The 20,338-nt window shown below is 30.6% G+C and overlaps 2 protein-coding genes across 3 annotated transcripts; one reads left to right on the top strand and one right to left on the bottom strand.

Moving 5' to 3' along the window:
- Positions 1-9,619: 9,619 nt before the first annotated feature.
- LOC108847093 (S-locus-specific glycoprotein S13-like) lies at positions 9,620-10,994 on the top strand. The gene has a single exon (XM_057004825.1). The coding sequence runs from the start codon at positions 9,620-9,622 to the stop codon at positions 10,919-10,921; it is 1,302 nt and encodes a 433-aa protein (XP_056860805.1). The 3' UTR covers positions 10,922-10,994.
- A 2,094-nt stretch (positions 10,995-13,088) lies between these two features.
- On the bottom strand, positions 13,089-20,065 carry LOC108843982 (homeobox-leucine zipper protein PROTODERMAL FACTOR 2). 2 transcript variants are annotated; one of them, XM_018617162.2, is made up of 12 exons: positions 19,773-20,065; positions 17,768-18,149; positions 17,563-17,680; positions 17,208-17,396; positions 16,031-16,471; positions 15,820-15,921; positions 15,517-15,717; positions 15,236-15,410; positions 14,854-15,125; positions 14,187-14,282; positions 13,708-14,115; positions 13,089-13,447 (listed from the first exon to the last, which is right to left on the bottom strand). In XM_018617162.2, exons 2-11 carry the CDS (start codon positions 18,001-18,003, stop codon positions 13,717-13,719), a joined length of 2,229 nt encoding a protein of 742 aa, XP_018472664.2. In that variant the 5' UTR covers positions 18,004-18,149; positions 19,773-20,065; the 3' UTR covers positions 13,089-13,447; positions 13,708-13,716. The 2 variants fall into 2 exon arrangements, with proteins under 2 accessions (XP_018472664.2, XP_018472665.2); XM_018617163.2 differs by lacking the exon at positions 19,773-20,065 and adding an exon at positions 18,996-19,179.
- Positions 20,066-20,338: the final 273 nt, after the last annotated feature.

Below are 20,338 nucleotides of genomic sequence, written 5' to 3'. Positions count from 1 at the left end.
AACAAATTTTAGTCAATTAAACATATATCAGTCTATGTTACTTAATTATTTTATATAATAATTTAAGATAATAAATAGATATTTAAAAATATATCTGTTACTTTGAAAATATATATTTTTGTATTGTTTAAAATTAGGTTTAAAATAAATAATATTTTTCTAATATAAGGATTATATGTGTGAATTTTGTTATATGAAATAATATTATATACAAATATATATTTTTGCGTATAAGAAAATATAGATATAAAGAAATATTTTATTACCTCAAAAGTATATCTTGTGTTATTTTTAAATGGAATATTTCTATTTTATGAAATTTTTTTTATTGAAATTATATTATATAAACATATTTTCGTTTTAAAATTTTAAAATTTGTTTTTAAAAATTTATAAATATTGTTTTTTATATATATATATGTTATTTGAAAACAATTTAAAGGAAACTCAATAAAAAATCAATAATAGTATTTACATGTATCATTTTAGTTCATTAAGGGTATTAGCGTAATCAACAAATCATGAGAGTCAACGTGAACACGACACATAGGAAACTAACTTTTTTTTTTGACAACAATATTCTACTTTAACGTGATTCCATCGGTCTTGAAAGCCAAACCGGAGGTATCGAATCAACATATAACATAGTTGAAGGTGAACTCCTTACCCCGTGAGCAAGCTTGTCCGCCATTGTGTTATGTGCCCTTGGAATATGTCGAATAGTGAAATTAGGGAAGAAAGTCTTACTTCGGCGAAATTTCTCCATATGCGTAGTGAATGCTGGCCATTCTTCAGGTGAGGACACCATCTTCACCAGTTGAGAACAATCCGTAACAAAAACCACATCTGAGAACTGCATGGTCTTCATGCACTCCATTGCCCAAATCAGCGCTTCACATTCTGCGTGTAAAGGAGATAGGCTACGTCGGAGATTCATGGCCCCCATCATCTTGTCTTCTGAATCTATCTTCCGGCAATACCATCCCTGTCCAGTAAATATATCATGTTCCTTCCAAAATCCATCGACAAAGCATACTCTAGTGGCTCCCAAAGTTTGCCAATCGGTAGATGACTGAACATTTCCATGAAGAGTTGGTATCAATAACTGTGCCTCTGACCAAAGTGTTTCTTCAAGATCCGCTATCCGCAGTATTTCCTGCGGATTCCTATTTCTATTTGTGTAAATCTTGTCATTTCTATTTTTCCAAATATACCAAATAATCCAAGAAAAATAATTCGAATCCACTTCTTTCGGTATCTTCCAGAATAGATAATCCAAACTTGTGAAGACTGATGTTGAGGGAAAAAATTCCAGGTGAAGATGAGATCCTTGATAAAACCCAAATTTGTAAAGCTGGTGGACATTCAAAAAGAACATGATGCGCTGTTTCTTTCTCAGCTCCACATATATTACACCGAAGATCACATTCAATACCCCGTGTCTTTAAATTTTTGAACACTGGTAATGTACCTGATAGTATTTGCCAAATAAAATACCGCAATTTTGGTGAGCACTTTAGTTTCCATGCAAAGGCCAATAGAGGTTTTATATTTGGTTCAAAAGGTGTTATCCTTGGACCCTTATCAGGATACATTGTTTCCGTTCGAAATCCTGATTTAACCGAATAGTTTCCAGATTCTATAAACACCCTGTCATATGAGTCAGGCCGTTGAGTTCGGCTCAATGTCATACCTCTGATAATTTTAACATCGTCTGGATGTATGTATGCATTGAGAAGATTTACATTCTATGTCTTGTCTAATGAGTTGATGAGGTCATAGGAAACTAACTTATTAAATAATATTATAGATATCCACTTAAAAGCTACTATGTAGATAACAACATTTAATGGGGAATTGTAACAAGAAGTTTCAAAATATACATATATATATATACATATATTAATAGTTAATTATAAATATCTTAAAATTACGGTAAACCAAATAGATAATATCTTCTTTTAGATATTTTCGATTAGATATTCCATAGTTATAAAGACTCATAATTAAATACTACTAATATTTATTTTAAAATTTTATATAAAAAACTCTATTGGAATTGCTCTTACAGTCCAAATCATATGTTACACACTAAAGTTTTGTAGCTTTATTATAAGTATAACAAAAAGTAAGTTGCCTCAAGAAAAAAAAAGTATTTTTCTTGAAAAAAAACAATCGCAATGATATATCTATATTCTACTAAAATAGAGTCACTAAAAATATCTACTATAAAAATCACAATAAGATCATTTCATTAACTACATAATATAATTTATTTGATTATTTAATTAATTAATAAAATATATAACTAGAAAAACTTAATGATTCAAAAGTATATCAATAACAAATAAATTTAACTTATATTTTTATTATAACAAAATCAATTGAGAGCAAATTTGACAAAAAATTACTAATAAATGCAAATATTGTTTTTATAAAATAATGTATAAAATAATTTTATAATTAGTAAAATATTTTTTTTTGCACTTCCATTAAATTTTATTATAAACACACCAAAAAAAATTATAATCAATTATTAGATTGTTTTATTTTCAATTATTAGAATAAAAGTATTATATGAACCAAAAATGACATAATTATATTCAATTATTATATTGGCTTATTTTTATATTTAAGAAGTGTGTTCATTAAATAAAGTATCATTCACAGTTGAAAACCAAGTTAAAATTCATAAACTTTAATACCAAAAATAAACTTGTTAGCATATGCTAAACTTTTATATCTACAACTATATTTGATCCTTTTAATTTGTTTTGAATCTCACAATAATGAAAGCTTATTCATGAACTAACTATTTACAAAATACCTGAAAATCGCCACGTAATTCTTGTTTCAAAAAACAACTTCTTCAGTGACACCGTTTCATCTTATAGTAGGAAGGAGCCCTAGGTCACTTGAGCGGTGCATCTTCCAAGATTTTATCAAACCTCTTTCAGATTCCATAGACTACAGAAAATCAATTACGGCTTTAAGTTGTGTCAATTAATCTGTTCTCATTTTCTTTGAAAAGAATGATATGTAAATGTTAAAAAAATTAGTTTTCTTCGACCAAAAAATTACTTTTTGGGAATGTAAATCAAGTTAAGAATAATGAATTGTGTTTCACAAAAGCAGTCGACCATTTAGAATAAAAGAAAATAATGGTGTTTTAACTTTTAATTAACTGCGTATTTAGTTCTACCCAACTTCCAAAATCTGAATGTCATAGATCCAACGGTCCAGAAGCTATTTGCTAATGGCGTGAAGAAGAAGTTTATGTTTCATCTTCCAATTTCTTCTTTGTCTAATTGTGAACCAAATTTGCAAAATTCAACTGAACAAATATCAAATAAAATAGCTAACCCAGAAATTATATTTTTTTTAAAACTAAACCGGATATTTTATGGTTTCAGTTGAAGTTATAGTCGTAGCAAGACAGGCATTTCAGATATCGGTTCTGTTTAGTTCGATTTAATTTTATTTTTGCTTTTATATACTAAAGATATAAGATTAGTTCAGGTAATTATGAAATATGGTTCGGTTATTTCGATTTTTGGTTCGGTTCAGATAACAAAGTTAGGAACATGATAATATCCGATATAATTTTGGTTCAATTTGGTTCCGGTTTAGCTACATGTTTTGCCTAATTCAATTTAAAGTTCTGTAATCTCGATTGGGATATATACATATTTTCATTTAGATATAAAAGGAATAATATATTGTTAGCGGTGTTTCTCATTTAGATATTAGCAATTTAGTAGATCTTTTTGAATATACCTAGGTATGGGTATAAAATCTGAAACCCGAAATCCGAACCGAATCCGAATCGAAAAATCAGACCCGTTATCCGACCCGAAATATAAAAATACTAAACGGATCTTCTAGAGTGGTACAAAAAAATCCGTAACCGAAGTGTTATTAACCGAACCCGAACGGGTAACCCGAAAAATCCGAAGTTAATAGTCAATATAAATATTTTGAAATATATAAGTTTTTCAATTATTAAATTAAATATCATAATAAATATTAAAATTTTAATAAATGCTTTAACAACACAATTAGTTGTAAATAAGTATTTTATAATTTGTTCATTGAAATAAAAAGTTTACTATCTATAAGACAATACATATTTTTTATAAATGATGTTTGTTTAGATGTTTGATTTAATATTTTATTGTTATTTTATAAATTTTATGTGTGATAAATTAATTTTTATTTAATTTAAATGTTTTTTATGTTTTGGTTCAAAAATTTTGTCTTTTACTTCGGTTATATCCGAACCAAACCGATATAACTCTAATCCAAACGATATATGATTACTTTATGGGTTTTAGGATGCAATATAATTTTGAACCGAACCTGAAGTAATATTATTCGAACCTGACTAGAATTTATAAAATTTTAGTATATGACCTAGGAGCGTAAATCCGAAACCCCGAAAACCCGAAAAACCCGACCCAAACGCCAACGAATACTCGAACGCCCAGGCCTAAATATAACAATATACTGTTAGGAATATATTTATAAATATTTGGAATTTCCAAATATAAAGGTGTAATCAAATCATTTAAATTTATACTATATTGGTTGGTATTTTCAGATATGTTCTCCATACCACAAGTTTGAGTAGTTGAGTAATAGAACAACTGTTTGATGAAATTGTGATATCAAGGAAGTTTTGTGTGTACTTTAAAATATTATTGTTATTTATATCAAAAACTAGGTGATTTTTCCGTGCTCGTGCACATGTATAAATATTTATATTATTATTGTATATTTAATTTTAACTTCAAATTGATTTTAATTCATATGCATAATTTATACTAATAATAGTATACTATTTTAATTAGACAAATGATTTTAAACATGTTATATCTATTCGGTTTTATTATTTTTACAATCGATTTAGTTATCATTTGGGTATATTGGATTGCATAATTTCTCTGAAATCAACTAATATATTTCTCTGAATCGATTTAGTTATTTTTTATTGTTAATAAATCATGATTAATTTTCTTATTTTACGTTGGTTGTTGTCTTAGATATATAAATATATTTGAGGAATATTATGTATAATTTAAGATATATTATGCTTAGAATGAATTAAAAATAGTATATATATTTAAGAGTCACTAAAAATATCTACTATATAAAATCATGATAAGATCATTTCATTAGTTACGTAATATCATTTATTTTATTATTTAATTAATAAATAAAATATATAACTAGAGAAACTTAATGAATTAAAAGTATATCAATAACAAATAAATTTTAACTATAAATTCAAATTATATTTTTAATTATAACAAAATCAATTGAGAGAAAATTTAACAAAAACAATTACTAATAACTGCAAATATTGTTTTTATAAAATAATGTATTAAATAATTTTATAATTAGTAAACTAATTTTAATATTAATTAACTTCTATTAAATTTTATTTTAAAACACAAAAAATTATATTGAATTATTAGATTGTTTTATTTTCAGTTACTAGAATAAAAGTATTATATGAACCAAATATGACATAATTATATTCAATTATTAGATTGGCCTATTTTTATATTTAAAAACTGTGTTCACTAAAGAAAGTATCACTCACCGTTAAAAACCAAGTTAAAATTCATAAATTTTAATACCAGAAATAAACTTGTTAGCATATGCTAAACTTTTATATCTACAACTACATTCGATCTTTTTAATTTTTTTTGAATCTCACAACAATATATTATCTAAAACTAATTATAAACAAAATATAATAGCATATAACTTACATTTAGTTAATGTGTTATTTAAAAATATGATATTGGAAAACTTTCAAATTTTGATAATTTATTAAAGATATCAATGACAGAACAATTTAACCATAAATTTAAATTTTATTTTTAATTATGATAAAATCTTTAAGAAAAATATAAAAATATTACTAAAAATTAAAATATTTTTATAAAATAATGCATTAACTTAGTAACAAAAAAAATTCAAAATTCATATATTCTTCCAAACTCAAAATAGCTATGTATTTTTTTTGTCAACTCTTGCTTTTATTAGAGCTTAAAACCCGTGATACCCAAACGAAGCCCAACTCCCTATTTTACAATCCCAATTCTCAGAATCTGGGACACGTGGTGGAAGACGTGGCTTTCGTTGTTTCTGGACTCGGGAAGAGTGACCTGATTCCATCTGTCCCCTTGGCCGCTTAGTTTAATTTACTTGCTTGCTTCTCCATCTCTTAGTCGCCGCGAATCAAGAGAAAATCTTCTTCAAATTGCCAGAGATGAACTCCATAAGAAGCTTCAAAAGATACATCAAGTAGAACACCTCCAAAAAAGACTCCGACTAATCTAAATATCTGCTTACTCTTTGTTACTTTATCAATCTTCTCCATTCTTCACTTTGGAAGGAACTTCTCCAATAACGGAAACAAAGATTCATTCCTAAACCCGATGAAGAAACAGAGCTTGACCGGCTGATAAAAACAAAAATTTCTATAAGCACATATAAGAGAAGCAAAAGTAATCCGGAGTAGCCGATTTTTATTGAATTAAACCAAATCATTGAGAATTAGACATTAAGAACAAATTCGATCTTATTTGAAAGTCACTACTACAAAATCACCAAAACGAAACAGAAACTTCCCTAGCGAAGTTGAAAATCAATCTCACGATCCAAGATTTATAGTAAAAACATACAAAAAACCATAAATCTTTTCCTCCTTTTGAAGGATATGTAATTGAGAAGGAGGAAAAGAGAGAGTTTTTTCTCTCTAAGATAGAGAGATGAGTTATGTAATTTTCTAAATGATTTTGACCAAATATACAATTTTAAAAAACCCAGACTAGATATGATAATATTCCAAAAGTTTAAAAAGATAAACCTATAGATGATAAAGTATAATTTTTAAATTGATACTCTATAAAACAATTTATATTTTATTTAAATACAACATGAAAATATAAATTATCCTAAACAAATATCATTTATGTAGTAAAAACTAAACAAGATTTAAAAATAAATTGTGTGCAAACTTTAGAAATTGAAAAATCATATTTTGAAAGGGATGTTCTATTTGCTTATTTCAGATTATTAATTGATTGTACCAAACTCAAAAACATATGAGCATGTAATAACAATTAATAATAATATAAATTATGTATAAATAAATCATTATATATTAATAATACCGAATCAGTTACCTAAACAATAAAATTATAGAGTTACACAATATATAAATTTTTGAATATATAAATTTTTGTAGAGTTTATGAATTTTAAAAGTTAATGGATTTTTAAACTTAAGTGGATTAAGAAAATATATATGCATTGACTTACAAAATTTGATCATGATTTTTATAAATTACTGCTTCATGAATTCATATTATTTATTTTTATCATTTATTTTTAAATTTAATATATGGTTAAGAAATTTTTGGAATTAAAATAAAATTTTTAAAATAAATAAATAAATACCAAAAATTTAAAAACAATCAAAAATAGTTTAGAAATAATTTTAGAATTTCAAAATAAATTTTGAATTTTTTTTTGTAAAAATTGAAAACAAAATTGTATTAAATGAAAAAAAAATCCAAAAATAATTTCAAAAAATAAAAATTTTGAATCCAAAAACATATAATTCCAAAAAATATAGTTGTTTATTTAATGACAAAAAAATAAAATATAATTATAAATTCAAAAATTACTTATATATATATTTTTAATTATATATAATGAGTTATTATTTGGGTTGAAAATGCAAAAGATATTTGGCAAGAATGATTATTTTGTTTTCTAGATTTTTCTATCACAGATTATAGAATCTTACAGATACACATGATATTTTTTTTCGGGGGGGGGAAGGGTTATTGATAAGTGAATCCTCATGAATATTGAAAATTTTTGGTATTACATTGTTATAGGTTGTCGTATTTCAAAAATTCTAATAGAATCCATATTGTTATTGGTTTAATAATTTTAAAACTCAAATCTTTTGTTATTCAAAAAGTTTTGTTATTAATGATTCTTTAATTCTAACAAAATCTAGTGTTATTGTGAAATGAATTCTATTCATTTTTACTTATAAGACTCAACTTTCAAAATATCATATGTAACCATGTGATTTTCAAAATCCAGGTGATAATTCTTATCAAATATATTCCATTGTAAATCAAATATATATATCCAAAACTATAATTCATTACATTTTATATACCCTTACATTTTGAATATATAATTATATTATAAACATTAAAATTTTCAAAATAAATTTTTAAAAATGGTTCGAAAAAGAATTTTATAACGAAAATTTGAAAATAAAAACTTGATTTTTTGAAAAATTGGTATTCTTATAAAAAATTGAATTTGAAAACATATAATTTGAAATTATAGAAAATATGTTTTTATTTTTTTTATTTTTTCTTTATTATTCTTTGTATATCTATAAAACAGTTTGCATTTTTAATGAAACTTCTTTTGGTAATCCAAATTCATGAAAATCTATTCCAATCTATAAACAAGTTATGATCAAATTTTATAAGAATGTATATATTTTTCACAATCCACATAATTTTTAAAATCTATCAACTCTCTAAAATTCACAAATTCATCTCCAATAACCCTCCAAATAGAGAGAATTCATGTTCCAATAAAATAGACTTATTTAGAATCAGAGAATCAACAATAACTAAACTTTTTGAATAACAAAAGATTTTAATGAATTTTGAAAATTCTGAAACCAATAACAAGGAGTTTTCCAAAGATTATTAAAATAAATAAAAAACTAATAACAATGAAATCTCAAGTTTTTCAATGAAATTTCAAAATTTCATAGTTGATGAGAATTCATTTGCTAATAACCCCCTAAAACTAAAATATAAATCATCTATTTAAAATATTTAATAAATATCAAATTATATATTTATAAGACGTGCATTTCACACTCTAGAGACATTATAATAGATTAATATAATTTGATGTCAATACAGAGATATAAAACACGTCTTGGTACTTATATATATGTTTATCTGGAAGCACATACACAAACATCTTTGGAGAAAATTACAGAGAGACAACAAAATGGAAAGATGGACTTGAGAGTACCTCTACGCATGCTGACAACATATGCTGTGTTTCCCGAGTAATTAAGAAACTAGTTTCACGTGGATATTTAATTGAAGTATTGACCAATGACAAAATACGGTTGGAATGAATTAATTGAGCTGATGAAAAAGTCATGACATGTGAAAAATACATTTTGTTTGATTGTAACGTCTAAATAATTTCATTTAGGAATGTTATGAACTAAAACCCTGAGTTTAGACAAAAATGTATGTAATTCAACTCTAAAGCCATTTTAATTTGCTTAGGTTAGTAGAAAACGCTATAGGTCCGCTCTCAACCCCCGTAGTTGGACCTTACCACTCTTTTCATTACAATCACACTTACAATAGGAGACACCTTTTTTTTTCCATTATCGTTTCCAACTCCCTCTAACCACATTTAATTTTTAATCTTTTTAACCTTGTAAACTTTTTCACCGATATGACCTACACGAAAAAATTCTATAAATAAAGGAAGAAAATATGGATGAACATATGTGAAATAAAATTGGTTGAGAAAGAGATGAGAGGCGTACAAAACATCTGCCACCATTTTTACGCATTCTCCCTCTTACTCATCGTCTTCGTTCTCTTTCGTCCTGCATTCTCGACCCATGTCAATACTCTTTCATCTACAGATTTTCTTACCAACACAAGCAACCGAACCATTGTATCTCCTGGTGGTGTTTTCGAGTTTGGTTTCTTCAAACTCGCATCTAGTTCTTGTTGGTATCTTGGAATATGGTACAAGAACATTCCCGAGAGAAGTTACGTATGGGTTGCCAACAGAGACAACCCTCTCCACAGTTCCACTGGAACTCTCAGAATCTCCGGCACTAACCTCGTACTTCTCGACCAGTCCAAGAACACTGTTTGGTCCACGAATCTCACCAGAAGATGCGTGAAATCTCCCGTGGTCGCAGAGCTTTTCGATAACGGCAACTTCGTGATGAGATACTCCAACAACAGTGATCCAAGTGGGTACTTATGGCAGAGTTTCGATTTTCCGACAGATACTTTACTTCCACAGATGAAACTAGGCTTCGATCTCAAAACTGGACCCCACAGATTCCTTAGATCTTGGAGAAGTCCTGATGATCCAGCTAGTGGAAATTATACATACAAACTCGAAACTCGAGGGCTTCCCGAGTTTTTTCTACGGTCTGAAGACTTTCTACTGTACCGGACCGGTCCATGGAACGGAATCCGGTTTAACGGCGTACCGGAGATGCCACGGTTGTTAGATAACATATTAACGGAGAATAAAGAAGAGATCACATACACATTCCGAATGACCAACCACAGCATTTACTCCAAATTTATAATCACTCATTCAGGGTTTTTCCAACTACTAACGTGGACTCCGAAAGTACAACTTTGGAACGTGTTATGGAGTATACCAAATGATCAATGCGATTTATACGTGTTATGTGGGCCTTATGGTTACTGTGACACAAAAACTTCCATGTGTAACTGTATCAAAGGCTTCAAGCCGAAAGGCTCACAAGCATGGGCTTTGGGAGATATGTCACAAGGATGTGTTAGGAAGACAAGTCTAAGCTGTGGAGGAGATGGATTTATACGGTTGACGAAGATGAAGCTGCCGGATACTACTTACGCGATTGTAGACAAGCTTGTTGGGATAAAGGAATGTAAAAAGAGGTGCTTGAAGGATTGTAACTGTACTGCGTTTGCGAATGCGGATATCCGAAAGGGTGGATCGGGTTGTGTGATTTGGACCAGCGAGCTTGTGGATCTCAGGAATTACGCCGAGGGTGGTCAAGAGTTTTACGTTAGATTAGCTGCTGCTGATCTTGATTGCTAGCTAGCAAATGCACTAGCATGAGCTGGAATGAACGTATGCTTGTTTAATTAAGAAAAATAAAATAAAATTATTGTTTACTATTACTTCTGCTTGAAACTAGTACACTGGTATGTGCTTGACTAGTAACATGTGCTTGAGTAGTAACTAAAGAAAGCCAAAAATACTCTGGAACATACTCTATTACAATTTGTTGAGGCACCTAGTAAAGAGATATATAAAGAAACAACATCAAATATTTAAAGTATGCATATAAAATTTTACCAAAAAAATGTACAAATAAAACTTTGATATTAAAAATAACTTCAAATCAAATCTTTGAAAGGTCAATTAGGGCAATAATCATAGAGTATATAACCCTGTACGAAATTATTTGACAAATTGTCACTAAGGACATCTCCAATCCTACTCCATTTTCTACTCCAAACCTTTTTTTGGAGTAAAATCTTCTCTAACCCCACTCTATTTTAATTTTGGAGTTGAATTTTTTTATTTATGAAATGATCCTTTAAATCTTTAATGTTCTTATTTCTTACTTATATAATATTTTAAAATGATAAAATAACATGAAAATAAGATATTTCATTATTTAATAATTTGACATAAAATGCATAACATAATAAAACAACATAAATAATATAAAATAACATAAAATAAGTGATCTAAATATCCGATTTCAACATTTTATTGCTCAATTAGAAATATCAAAGATAAAAGAAACTCATTTTTTCATTATGAAATACATTAATTGATCATTTGTGGGAAAAATATTCTAATGCTTATTATTGAACTAACTTATATGTTATGTTTTATTCTATTTTTATAATTTCTTGTACCTTTTAATAATAAATGTTTAATTTAAATAAATTATATTTTAAAGTATTTTTGCAAATATAAAATAATTGGGGTTAATTGGTAAACTTTTATAAGTATAAAATATTATTAACAATTATTAACTATTTTGGAGTAAAAAATAGAGTAATACGTTGGAGTAAAATCTTACTCCATTTTAGAGTTGCATTATTTTGAAGTAAAATTTAGAGTAATATATTGGAGATGCTCTAAACCGGACCAAATTAAATCTTATGTGCGCTTGAACCTACGCTAAATGCGTCATAAAGAACATATCAAGTTAGATATAGTATAGAATGTAGTCATGTACAATGTTCAGTAGTGTAGTACAGTTAATTATGTGACAAAACACCACATTGTATACTACGATGCGTTTTCTAGCCAAATTGTATAGTATTCGTTTTACATGTTCACGGCAGTGAAAGAAATTTTTTTTTTTTTTTTTTTTTAATATATACTAATATTTATCAAACCGGTCAAACCGGAATTCAGTGTTTGATACAAGCTCGGATCAACCAAAATTTTCTAAAAATTTAAACCATTACAAAACGTAGCTTCGCTCGCCCACTTAACCGACGCCATCCGCTAGTTTGCTCCGGTATCTTCAAAAAATCAATCTCCGTGAAAGAAATTGTTTAGGTGGAAAAGGTGTATCTGACAGCTGGCGGAGGATGAACATGTATGATAGCATTTTGACTTGTTTGCTTACGGAAAAGAGAGAGGGAGAACTAAAAATGAGATTAAGGCTGAGATACAATGACAAAAAAAGATAGCGAAATCAGAGAATTAAATTTTTAGATTGGAGGAAAGAATTGAATAGAAAACAATTATGGTTATCATGGCAGTGGTTCTGATTATAGAAAGAGGAGAAGAAAAGTAGCACAAAATCACTACGATTACAAAATAGAAAAAGAAAAGATGGGGAGAAGAAGATTTTCGATTCAGACGCAAGAAAGATAAACATGCTTCTTATGGTTAGTTACTACAATATAATGTCATTGCTGCTAATTTCCCATCTTTAAACTGTGAACCCCATAGAAATTAGTGGAAAAAGACTAAAAATCTCAAATATCATGAACAAAAAGAGTAAACACATTACTCAAAAAAGTCCAGTTCCATGATGCGTTTTGATGTTACAAAGATAAGGTTTACATGCAATATAAATTTTAATATTTCAATTTTATTATAGTAATAAGCAACTTAAGTGTTTTAGAACAATGCTATTGTGACGTTTTATTCATCTGAGCTTCTTACCGTTAGAACCTTTTTGATGTCGACTGAATTTTTTTCTGGTTCGATCATATAAAAATAAGCTGAATAGGGAGTTCAACAGAAACTAATCTTACTAATATATGGTCTTGCCACAAAAAGAGCTTACAAAACAATAAAGAAACATACACTTGGTGGGTAAAACACATAAAGAGAGGACACCCAAAAGTGTTCACAAACTGTTATAAAACAGAGCAGACAAACTTTGAAAAGGTAAATAAGGACCTTGGGTTTCCATCAGAAGTCAATACCCGAACCTCTTTACCCTTTCTTTTCTCATCATCCTTGAGATAAAGATTTAAACGTTAAAGGTGCGTTCTTGACTTCATTTGGATTTTTAAAACATACATAAACTAGAAATAAACCATTGCATAAACGGTATTTTTCTCCTTTCCTTCCTTATTACTTCTGCGGACAAAAGAAAGAACACAAACCGCATTAGCCAAAACATACACTACAATCTTCTTTCTTGCTTCACAAGAATACTAACTACCCCATCTCAACTGTTTCAAAAGCTAGTTTTACATTTTTCTAAATGTGACGGAAACGCCAACCACAACAAGCTAGTTTGCGTTTGGCGTTTGCGTTTACAACTTAGAAAAACTTTGCATTTAAGAAGCCACAGAAAATGGGAAAAATATTCACAAATCTAAATGTTTAAGTCATACCTGGAAGAACTATGGTCCTCCTCCACCTCGGTCACAAGCAACGGCGGCTTTAATCCTCTCCACCGTACATTTGATCAGACTATTAACCGTAGCCACCGAGCCAAGAGAGAGTTTAGCTGTAGGAACAGAGTCAACAAGTATCTGGAACGCCACGGTTAATAGTGAACCACAACTCTCAGATGCAGTAGAAGAAGCAACCACTTCTTGATTCCCATCTCCTCCTCCGACCGAACCATCCGGTAATATAGCGAAACCAGACGGGAGCAACGCCACGTAATCAGGATCTCCTCCACTTAGAACAACGTTCATCGCCACTATATCCACCGGCGCATATATCACGTACGATCCCGATGCGTCCGTGCAGCTCTCTTGTAGAATCAACATGTTGCTCTGGCTCGAGTTCCCGCTCTGTTACAACAGAAACCATTTTGATTCGGACATCGAAAAGTAAAAGCTTGAGTTCAGAGAGAGAATCTTACGTTGACACGGAGCAACGAGACGCAGTTTCCAGGTTCGCGACCATTTGCTATGTGAGCCATTTCTTGAACCATTCCTCCATTTGAGAGAATATCCCACTACAAGAAAATTTTCAAAAATTTAATAACAAATGAGTTTTTATATCCTTGCAATATGTGAAAAATAAAGAAAGTTTTTGTAACAACGTCGTCTTGCTTAGCTAATTTATCTGCACATTAACAAAGCAAGCTAATTTTCCAAATCAAACAGCATTTTAATTAATTTATGGCAAACATGTGTTCTTTTTAAAACACCATAATATAACTTCCATTTAATTTGGAAATGATGACATATATTGTCGTATCACTAATCAAACACTTTATGTTTTAAAAGATAGTTTTTTACTAAACTATTTCAAAAAGATAAAGATTAATTAGTAATAGTAAATTATGTATTCAGAAATTAAATTTCTTGAATTAGTATTCGTTTAAGATATATAGAAGATTATTAATCACATAAATTATATATTTCTCATAAAAATTTTATTTGTTTTAAATGCATGAAAGCTGAAAATCTATTATTATTTCTTTTTACTAAGAAAATCTATTAATTTTAAACATAGGAAATGTGCGATTTAAATTTGTAAACTGGTATTGGAATTTAACTCGGTCCGAACTGTTTTTCATTTACCTCGCTTCTTGAGTTTTCGTCGCGGAGGAAATCAAAAACACGTTTGGGAGCCACTGGGATCCAGAACGAAGTCGCGGCGCTAAGAACGATACCCGGAGGTCTTCCCGGATCATCCATGCTCTTTCGGGTCATAACCCGAACATCATCGGATCCAGTTGACGACATTGTCGTCCACGCGTGTGCAGTCGACGCGCCAACACCGCTGCAAAAGCTCATAACCATCCTTTCCGCTAACTTCAACATGCTCTTCCTCCCTTCAGGACTTGTTATCACTACAGCATAATTACCACAAAATCAAAGGACTTAATGAGTAAATTGTTTAACTTCTCAATTCAGCCCCAACATATTCAAAATCACCCAAATAGCCCTCTAAAATACGTACCGGAAAGATCACTAGCAGGGATGTTGCTGGCCATCGAACTCGCAAGTCGCTCGCACTGGCGTTCGAGGGTAGACACCCAACGTCTCGCTCCGAAAGCTAAACCGGAATGAACCAACGGTTTATACATAGTGTGAACCGATCTATCATCCACCTCCATATGTTCTACCCATGTAACCTTCAAAACAACAAAAAAACATCATCCCATAACTTCTATTAATTTCAAATTTTCACCTTAAACTTTATAAACACTTAAACTTAACCCTTCATGTCTTCTGCTCTACCTTAGAATAACCATTAGGCAGTTCTTGAATCAGACAACCCGAAGGCCTTCTTCTGGCTCTTGAGATCGGGTTCGGTCTAAGGCTGTCCAAAGAGACATCAACCACGGCCCAAGAACCGTCGCTATGCTGTTTACAGTATCTCACAAAGTAGTTTTCACGCGTTGGGACTAGCGGCGACGGAACTTGAAATTCAGCTGTCATCTTTACATTCCACGACAAAAACAAAAAACAAACATTAATAACATAAACTACACTCTTTATTTTAGTTTCTTGAGAAGCAAGGAATCAACTTAGTATACATACCACTTGCAAAGCACCATTGTAGTTCCCAGCAACTCCAGTGGAAAGAACTTCAAGCGTTAAGGCTCTTGACACAATCCCAGAGAAAACACAAGACCATTGATTCTTATTTCGACACAGAAATAAAACAAGACGGAAGTAAATATTAGTTAACTAGGGTTTAAAAGTTAGTAAAAACTTGGGATTCAAGAAATAATTAAATTAAATTAATTACCACGTCCATGAGAATCTCAACCAGGTTGATGTGATTCATTATAACAACGGCTGATTCTCTTGACGCCTCTGATCTCAAACCTAATGGCTTTGGACCGATTCCTCTTGGAAACGTTCTGAAATACTCTTCTTCGTTGAGAATCTCCATCGAGTTATCAGTTGGAACCCATAAAGGATCCCCCGCTTGAGCCATTCTCACGAGTTCCTCCATAGCTGCAACTGCTAGCTCGATGATCATAGGCTTGTCTGACTCGGAAGGGATTGAAACTGACCTCAAAATGTCACCTGTTCCGTACATTTCCCCTATAAAACCTGTCTGGTTCCCAAAGTTGCCAACTTCAAGATCAAGCGAACGAGAAGGCGCGTTCATTGCTAGTGGAGCAAATGATGATCCTATTGGCTTCCCAACGTATTTTGCAGCAATGGCAGAGATCCTATCAATCTGTACGTCAAGTGGAAATAAAATCAAATTGATCCAATTTAACTTAAGGGCCTGACTGGTGTAACCGCAGCGGTTGCGGTTGCGGGAGTTTGCAGGTGCGGTTGGTTGCGGTTTTAAGCGTTTTCTAGAGATTTGTACGACTGGTACAGCTGTTAGAAATTGTTGTGTTTGCGGGACTCTTATGACTGGTAAACTACCAAACGCAACATTTGTTAAATAATAATCTAACAATATTTACATTTTATGTAATTATAAAAATATTAAAAATCATAATAATATGATAAATATAAAATTTATATTTATAAAATCATATTATTCAATTTTAAAAATTTATAGAAAATATTTTAGTTTTGAATTTTTATAATATAAATTGAAATATAATATGAATACATTTTACAATTTCTATTATTTCAATTGAAAATTTTTATTGGATATTTTTAGTATTATTTTTATTTATTCTGTTTTTAAAGAAAAAAAAATTACCCTCCCGCAACCGCCCGCAACCGCAAACGCTAGCTGGAACCAGCTTTTGATTTTAAGAGGTTCGGAGCGGTTTGAAGCGATTTGTAGCGGTTTGAAGCGATTTGTAGCGTTTTCTGTGATTGTTTCGAAATGCCAACAACCGCTATGAACCGCAAAAGCTGTGTTTGCGGGTGGTAGCGGGAAAACCAGTCGCCCCTAAGTCACACATATGTGTGTGTATCTCTGCATGTGAGTGTGTGTGTGTATATAATACCTCTTCGCGGAGGCGAGCATTTTCAATCCTGAGATGCTGTTCATCGAAAGACATTTCTCCAATAGCAGCTGGACCGCCACAGTTAGGGCATGTAGCATTGCTTAGAGCCTCCTTGTATCTATTGTTCTCTGCTCTGAGCTTGTCATTGTCCGACTTAAGAATTTGGTTATCATGCCTCTCATGTTGTGCCTACATATTTTACACAAAAATATATTGTGAGAAATATAACTTCCCTTAATCGTTCATTGATATGAAAATGCTTAAGTATATATATAATAAAATATATATATAAATATATAAATATACATGAAAAATAGTTAACAATATATATTTTTACGTTAATGGTTACATATACCTTCATTTGTGTGCGTTTGTTTTGGAACCAAAACTTGATTTGAAGAGGCTCTAAACCGAGATCGCGGCTCAACTCTTTGCGTTGCTTATCATCTGGATGAGGGCATTCTTTAAAGAACCTGTAAAATCCGAATAAAAATGGAACTTTGAAATGTTTTCAGTCTATTATTATATATGAGCTACAGAGCTTGAGTGTTGTTTCTTACGATTCGAGTTCTTGGATTTGACGCTGCGTGTGGCGATGGTAACGCTTCTTTTTGTTGGGACGTTGGTTAGGATCTTGAAGCTCTTCACCGGAAGGATTCTCGTTGGTAACTTCGGTGCCTGACTTGGTCTCGAAATCATCTTCACGGCTTCCGGTGATTCCAAAGTCGTTGTCTGAGGTACTCTTTGTGGTCATGTCGAACATATGATGGCCTTCAAACATGTTTGGATGATACATTGTGATGATGATTTGATTCTGATCACTCAGTCAGATACTAGTCACAAACTGAAGTTTTTGTTGTGAACTTTTGGTTCCTTCAAATCTTCTAGGCTGTGATCATAATGGTTTCTTGATATGATTTTTTACTCCAAGTATATCTTCCACTGCCCAAAATCAAAATAGTCAAAGATTGTATTCGAAATTGTCACGTTTATCAAAATGGAATGAAGAAAAAAGAGAAGAAGATCACATTAACGAAATGCAAGAAAATAAGGATGTTAAGGGAAAGTAATTTTGAAGTGTTATGAAACTGTAACTAGCTTTAATATTGTATAGTGTTGCCATTTTCACAAGTAAACGTTAATCCAACGATAAAATATGGGGGTTCCTCCCTGTTTTGTTACATATATATTACATACACTTTCTAGAAAAAGCACTTATAAATATGAAATGTCGCCGTCAAAAAAAAAATGAAATGTCTTATCTTATATTACATAACATGCAAAGATAAACTATGAGCACTATCTTAATAGTATATAAACTAGACATAAATAAAATAAAGAAACATTTAGATAATTATAAATATAGCTAGATCCAGAAAAGTGATTCTAACAAAAAAAACTAGGGAGAAAAGATGACATCTTTCTCTTCAATCTAGATCGAGATGAATAGTAATATTCCACAAAACTAAGCCACAACCATAACCGCATACGTCTATGCATATATGTGCATGTATATAGACAAGTATATAACAGTGCTTTTCTCAAAAAAAAAAAGGTATATAACAGTGCATATATGTGCGAGTGTAGCTATCTCCGAGTGTGTGTGCAAATAAACAAACAAAAGAAAACCAATCATTGAATGTCACAAGACTTATCAAAACTTCAGATCTACCGGACAGATCTGACGGTGAAGGAAGAAAAGAAAGAGAGCTACGTTCTATAAGAAACCCTAATTGGGGTAAGGTCAAAAATGAAAACAAGAACACTTGCATAACTTAAAATACTTACTTCAATCTGAAACTCTGATTTCTTTGGAAATTTTTGAACCCTATAAAGACAGATTGCCTTGTAGTTCTTTTTTTTCTTCTTCCTTTTGGTTGGTGGAAGTTTTGGGTTCGAGTTAAATGAGTTTCTCTCTCAAAAGCTAGTAAGAAAGGGGAGAGAGAGAGAGAAAGAGAGTACAAGTTTCTAATCTCTCAAATGAACTTATTAAAGAATTAAATTGACCTTGGTCTTTGTGCAATAAAAGGAACCGTTTTCAGTAAAAATACTAAAACTAATAAGATAGGCTAAACTTAATTTGGTGTAGAGAGATACAGATCTAGGGTTCTATAATTAAATACTTTATATAGTGTGTATAGGGGTTAATTAAAGCGTTGACAATAAGTCAATGGTCTTTTTGGTTACACAACCACCAAGTAAATTTCGTCAAACCCCTTTTGAATTTCTAACTCCAAGAAATATTTTAGTAATCTCCAAGAAAGGTTTTAGTAACGCTTTCTTAACTAGATCATAAGTCTTCGCAAAAAGACACTAATGCACTAAAACTATACCAAAATAATCTAAACATAAACACAGGAATAGAGAAATCTAGATCTTGAGAAGCCAAAATTTATAATTAAAAAAAAATGAAAGCTCTAAAGCCTTGTACTCTTCTCAGACAACATGCAACACATAGCTTGGGAATACATGTTGACAAATGAGCATAGGGATACATATATGCGTGCATAAAATATATATACATATATATATATATATATATAGAGAGAGAGAGAGAGATCTTACTTCTAAAGGCATAAGGAAACCCTAATTCACAATGATCTTTGGTTTATGGCAAATTTTCTTGAGGAGGATAACAAAGATCAGGGATGATGGCAGGAGAACAAAAAATGGAGTTTTTGCTAGGGTAGGGCTAACCGACCGGCACCAGAAACCCGGATTTTTCTTGGATAATCTTAAACCGAGGGAGAGCTAACTAGTACAATGGAATTTGTGGAAGAAGAAGAAAGAGAAGAAGAAGAAGACAAGGGAGGAAGAAAGGGAATAGGTGGATTTGGAAGAAGAAAAAGGAGTTATTGCTGAGCGCATAGAGAGGGTGCAATGCATTTATGATTATCTAAAGCTCCATAAATGCTCTTGTGGGGCTGTATACATATAGAGGAGAGTTTCAGTTCATATAAGGTAAAAGACAAACTTTAAAAGTTACTGTTTTTCTTTCACCTCCTGGTTTCTCAGTTCTCATAAGAAACCATCAGCTTTGAAAAGTAATTATTTATGTTACATATAAATGGGTTTCTTTGGCTTCCATACTAATTAATGTGTAAATGATCTATTACCAACCCATTCTCTAA

Source organism: Raphanus sativus, chromosome 3 (genome assembly GCF_000801105.2).
Source record: "Raphanus sativus cultivar WK10039 chromosome 3, ASM80110v3, whole genome shotgun sequence".
Lineage (NCBI taxonomy): Eukaryota > Viridiplantae > Streptophyta > Magnoliopsida > Brassicales > Brassicaceae > Raphanus > Raphanus sativus.
Note: the sequence above shows the minus strand (reverse complement) of the source record. Positions and strands in the feature narration are given on the sequence as shown.

What these genes read in the sequence shown, in the direction of transcription:
- LOC108847093 (XM_057004825.1), top strand. Translation starts at nt 9,620, where the DNA reads ATGAGAGGCGTACAAAACATCTGCCACCATTTTTACGCATTCTCCCTC.
- LOC108843982 (XM_018617162.2), bottom strand. Translation starts at nt 18,003, where the DNA reads ATGTATCATCCAAACATGTTTGAAGGCCATCATATGTTCGACATGACC. An exon ending in ACAAACGCACACAAATGAAG is followed by an intron (nt 17,397 to 17,562) that starts GTATATGTAACC and finishes TAAAATATGTAG; the next exon opens with GCACAACATGAGAGGCATGA. An exon ending in ATGCTCGCCTCCGCGAAGAG is followed by an intron (nt 16,472 to 17,207) that starts GTATTATATACA and finishes CTTGACGTACAG; the next exon opens with ATTGATAGGATCTCTGCCAT.